The 5,897-nt window shown below is 41.0% G+C and overlaps 2 protein-coding genes across 2 annotated transcripts; both read left to right on the top strand.

The window, feature by feature from the left end:
* Positions 206-1,515, top strand: LOC109127565. The gene is made up of 2 exons (XM_019232516.1): positions 206-257; positions 550-1,515. The coding sequence occupies exon 2, from the start codon at positions 550-552 to the stop codon at positions 949-951; it is 402 nt and encodes a 133-aa protein (XP_019088061.1). The 5' UTR covers positions 206-257; the 3' UTR covers positions 952-1,515.
* On the top strand, positions 2,690-3,544 carry LOC104728630. Its single transcript, XM_010447588.1, has 2 exons — positions 2,690-2,804; positions 2,904-3,544. Exons 1-2 carry the CDS (start codon positions 2,690-2,692, stop codon positions 3,542-3,544), a joined length of 756 nt encoding a protein of 251 aa, XP_010445890.1.

Genomic DNA, 5,897 nt, shown 5'->3' on the forward strand with positions numbered 1-5,897 from the left:
GGGGACGTGGCAGCGTATGAGTTTAGCTGCTATAGTGACCATGCGGCAATGAAAATTAGTCTAATCATTAACATAACCTTCTAATAATTTTTACAGTGTTTGAATTTAAAATTACTCTTCTCCTACCTTATCACGTTGTGTGCCAATAAATAGAGTAATATTGTCTCTTTCCATCTCCACAAGAATACCTATACCTGCACATGTTATGTGATACTAACAGCAGCTGGACAGTGAAGGCATCTAATCGAGGACTTAAGGTAGAAAGCTTGTCTCTAACCTTCTCTATTTATTGCAGTGTCTTTTTCTGCAGGTGGCAATTTGTCTCTATCTCCAAATCAGGCTGTATATACTTTTCCATTTTTGGTAGTCCCTCTATATAAGCAAACTTTGAATTTTGTAGTATATTCCTCTCTACCCAAACAGATCTATACTATTGGTATATTAAAGTTAGGTGTCTGTAGCATATGAAATACAGTGCCCACTATACCCAAGCCTGTTGGATTGTTGTAGTACTTATACCACATGTCCTATGACCTTTTTTTGCCGCAGATGGCAGCGAAGGATCAAGTTTGTGTTGTGTTGGGTGAGTGGGTAAAGGTTGATAGCTTCGTCTGGAACTTCGAACCTGAAACGCCTCCTGGAAACAACTTTGTTCGACTGCGCGATGGTATGTCGTACAAACAACTGGTGGCCAAAGTGAAAGAGAAGCTTGTTCTACGAGCTCACGAAGTTGTCATCAAGATGGCGTACCATTACCCAGCGTGGTTCGAGCTTGATGAGAGAAATGGATCATCACCACAATATATCACAGACGACGAAGAGGTTGGTGTGTTCGTACGTATGCGGCGTTATATAGAAGAAGTTGACCTCTGCGTGACCGTTGTTAACAAGACGCCGCCACAACAGCCTAGCCCACAGAAAGAAGAGAGGCATTGGCTGCGTCATGCTTAACTGAACAGTGATGGAGAGTCAGATTCCGACTCAGAAGACATCTACTAGCATGATTTTGCACTTGACGCACCCCTCCGGACCCAGACCACAAAGCCACTCGCACCAGCAGGGGCTGTGAAGGAAGATCTCGTCATGTCCTCTGTTCCTGCGACAAAAGAAAGAAGAGTAGTCATCACGGAGGGAGGCGATACAATGACTAAGAAAACTGCAATTTGTGGTGATAGGGAGAAAGGAAAAGCTGTGGCTGACGCTAGTGAAGATGGAACATCTAGTGACAATGATGACAGTGACTTCCAAATTGTTCCGTACCCAACCTGACAACCCACTTCTCGTTGAATGTAGTCAAGCTAGGACATGAGAGAAGGATGTTAGCTCACATGATGCGCTCACCAGACCCCTGTTAGAACCTACTTCAACTGGGAGCACCAATGGTATTGAAGGTGACATGGAAGTTAACTCTGTTTCCATGTGGGAACGTGTAGAAGAAGCATTACACACAATGCTAACCGACATGAGTGACGATCCGGCGTTGTTTTGTCGTGTTTCACCACCGATATTCAATGATGGCAAAGGTGAAGATAATTGTCAATTTACACTATGCTAAATCGAAAGGAGAAACCTTAGTATAGTATGGTATTGATTTAAACTACATAACTCAACATCTATATCCAATTTCTTATTTTTTGCAGGGATTGACACAACTTTAGCAGACATACAGTACGAAGGAGACAAGTTGTTTGTTTGGCGTGTCTTCAAGTCAAAATCTGATTGCATGATAAAAATTGCAATACACACCATCAATAGGAAGTTCCATTTTCGAACCAGTCGGTCAACTCCCAAGTTCATGGTGTTGAAGTGTATTGGGAAAACATGTCCATGGCGTGTTTATGCAGTAAAACTCGACGCATCTGAACACTTTCAAATTAGGCAAGCAAATCAGAAGCATATGTGCACAACTGATGAGAGGAGGAACTACCAACGATTGGCGACCACACAAGTAATAGGCAAGATAATGCAGAGCCATTTTGTTGGAATCAAAAGAGGTCCTAATGCAGCTTGAATTTGGAAAATACTACTTGATGAGTACCATATCAAAATCTCGTACTGGAAAGCGTGGCGGAGAAGGGAGGTGGCAATGGAACTGTCTTTGGGTTCTATGGCTGGTAGCTACGCCCTCCTCCCAGCTTATATTGGTCTCCTCCAACAAGCCAACCCCAGATCGCTCTGTTTCACAGAGCATGAAGACGATCCAGATGGTGCCATGCGGTTCAAATCCCAATTCATTGCGTATGGAGCTTGCGTGAAAGGGTACCGGTACATGAGAAAGGTTGTGGTTGTTGATGGAACATCAATGAAGGCTCGTTATGGTGGTTGTCTCCTCAAGCCCAGTTGTCAAGACGGAAATTTCTAAATATTTTCACTAGCCTTTGCTATTGTTGACAGCGAGAACGATGATACGTGGGAATGGTTTTTCCGACGCCTCTCTACATTCGTCCATAACACAACGGAGTTAGTGTTCATATCTGATCGCCATTCAAGCATATATACAGGCTTGCGGAAGGTAAATGGAAGATTCATCGAGTTTTCGTAATGCTTCTTGTTTAAAATGCAACATTTATATGCTTGGTAACTTAGGGTATTGTACATCTTATTGTTTCAGGTTTACGTTAATGCGCACCATTTCACATGTACTGTTCATTTGTGGCGAAATGTTCGTCATCTTTACAAGCCTTAAACAATGGCTGGGTTAGTGTACGCAACAGCTAGAGCCTTTGTGCTTGATGGTTTCAACAAAAAGTTTCTGGAAATTCAACGAATTAACCCTAGTTGTGCTACATATCTAGTTGACGTTGGTAAGTATAAAATTAGTTGAAATTCTTATGGCATCTCCCTTACCTAATACAGCTCAGCAACTTTTGATTTTGGTTTTCATGTACACATTGTTGTAACAGGTTTCTCTCACTGGACAAAAGTTCACTTTATGGGCAAGAGGTACAATATAATGGACAACAACATTGCTGAATCATGGAACCAAGTCCTGAAAGAAGCAAGAGAGTATCCTCTCATATACATGCTAGAGTATATTAGAACGATGGTGATGGAATGGTTTACTGTACAAAGAACTAGGGCTGCCCGTTCTTCTTCTGTGATAGCTCCAAAGTGTCATGAAATTATGGAGGAGAACTTTGAGAGTGCCATGGCCATGGCGGTGAGGCCAATTAGCGACTTTGAGTTCCAAGTTCAGATAAGGAGTGGTGAATGTTTTACTGTGAAATTGGTTGAGGGGAGTTGTTCGTGTAATGAGTTTCAGTCCTTAAGCATACCGTGTGCGCATGTCATCACTGCAGCCAATCGACTTGGTGTTTCCATTGATACTTTTGTTGACGTCGCCTACTTTGAAGAGACAATACGCCATTCTTATGAGGAGAATATTTATCCTGTCCCATCGGTTGGTGGCAACTCTACGGTGGGGACAGCTTCCGGAACAAGAGGTGACCTCAACCCACCATTTACACGTCGTCCACCAGGGAGGCCAAAAAAAATCAGGATATTGTCTCGTGGGGAGTTCAAGGTGAAGCTCTGTTCTCATTGATAAGCCAAAACTTTCCATTTCTCCGTCACTATTAACATCCTCTCTTTTTTTTTGAAACGTCCACGTCTGAAGTCAACTAGGCGATGCTCACGTTGCTGCCGTACAGGGCAAAACAAGACGTCTTGCAAAAATGCCATCTAAGTAACTCAGTTAAGCCTTGGGGGTCGGCGTAGGTGTTCGGTGGACTATTTTTTGGGGTGGGAAAATAAATAATGAAATAAACCAGTGCAGGAAATGTATATAGTAATAGTCACTAGGGGCAATTTTTGGCTCAAAATACAATGGTATATCCAACTATGGTGTATACCATTGTATTTTGAATTATATGCACCCCAAAGTAGTATAGTATTAGTGAATGGTGGCTATTTTGGACTCAAAATACCATGGTATATCCGAGTATGGTTTATACCATTGTATTTTGAATTATATATGCACCCCAACTTATGTATCAAAGTACTGCCTGGTTATGGGGTTGTAAAGTTGTGGTGTTGTAGATAGTGATGTAATGCCCATGAACACCAAGGTTTGTTGTATGTGTAATATAAATGAAATCCCCAGGGTGGTTTAATGAATGTAATTTTTGTGTATCTTCTCTTATTTCTGAAACTTAAAAGTGGTCATATATATGCATCAAACTGAACTAAAAGTATGATTTTCATATTCCGCAACTATGAGATCAGAGCAGACATAGAAGTGTATCAAACGTCAGACATCTTAATAGGAAATAAACTAATTGTGTACTTTGTGTTGTGTACTCCGGCCTTTACAGTCTAACTATGTAAACAACTTCTGATACTATCTAAGTCGTCATCCAAAATCATATCTCGGTTGATACTAAATGCGTGGTGGAACTGTTCATAGCTATACCCTACAGGATAACATTTTGCGAACCCAACCATAATTGCCAACCTTTTTTGTTCTCGATCGTGTGTTTATTGGAGTTAACTACTCCCAATAGGAGAGTGATTGACTAATGAAGCGACCAACCAAACACGATGGGTTCGGTACAACGACAAATTGTGGATTCAAGAGAATGTTTAAGAAGAACCCAAACATACCAAGGGAAGGCAGAAATATGTACGGCTAATCAGGGAATTACACGTCCTATTGTGTGTGTAAGGCTGATATTGTAACAAATAACCGAAAATAGGATTTGCAGAACTCCAAATGGAATAGCAAAGTAATAGTACAAAAATAGTAGCATCGACTACATGTTACAATAGATCACCAATTGTCAAGACTGAGAAGATATCAACAAACAGTATGTAGCGTCCCCAATATCAACATAACATTGTGGTGTTCATCCATTTAATTTACTAAATGGGTTTAGGAGATTGCGAGAAAGCTTCAAAGGCCCCAACAACATATTAATTTGCTACTGTTTGAACCTTCTCGATATCGAGTTGCCTGTAATAGGTAGGTAATGAAGACACAACGTGAAGCTCGAGGAGAAGCAGCGATGCAATCCCAACTAACGTTGGAAACAAACAAAAACGATGTGTCTATAAGATTCGACTTGATAATAGTTGGCCAAGTGGGGGAATAAAATAGTATCGACTTGATAATAGTTGGCCAAGTGGGGGAATAAAATAGTACCACGGGATGAACAATGGAATGGAAATGAAGGCACAGAACGGCCATAGGATCAAGCCCTACACTTTTCGACTCCGCATTGACCACAAACTTCCGGATTAGATAAGGGAGCATTACGGCTATGTGTTCCACATAGGTATTAATTTGTTGGTCCGTCAAACACAATCAATTTCAGTCAAGGACAATAACCTGCCATGCTTTCAAATCAATAACCAGACCAATCCAGTGTTTCTGCTTTATTTGCATGGGGCTGTAAAGGATATCCACTTCCCTAAGCCATTTAGGCTGCGTTAAGAAAGGAACGACCGTCAAGCTTGAGAAGCTGAAATTGACTTTATCTGGCGCTCTAACAGAACGATTGTACTGTCGGTATAGCATAGAGAGAAACAAAGCATGTAATAAATTAAACCGTTGTTTAGGCCAGGCATCGCGACGAGATTGGATGAACCTAATCAACAAATGTGCACCCTGTTTGGAATTTGTTTAGGAGTGCGTTAAAGTGGCATATTGGAAAGAAACAAACTATAATGTGAAGCATAAAGATCTTACAAAATATACCAACTCATCAAGGAACGTCGAGGAGGCATAAATATTAAGAAACTCAGTATTGTCCACCAACATGCCACATGATAGTTCGTAGGACCTGTCGGAGTTTAACAGTTGCAAATCAGAAAATTTACAAGGTATTATTACCAATTTACCAACAACATATTGATGTCTTATCTAGCCCTCTACATTAGCTTAAGAAAGCCATGAACCT

Source organism: Camelina sativa, chromosome 11 (assembly GCF_000633955.1).
Source record: "Camelina sativa cultivar DH55 chromosome 11, Cs, whole genome shotgun sequence".
NCBI classification, from domain to species: domain Eukaryota; kingdom Viridiplantae; phylum Streptophyta; class Magnoliopsida; order Brassicales; family Brassicaceae; genus Camelina; species Camelina sativa.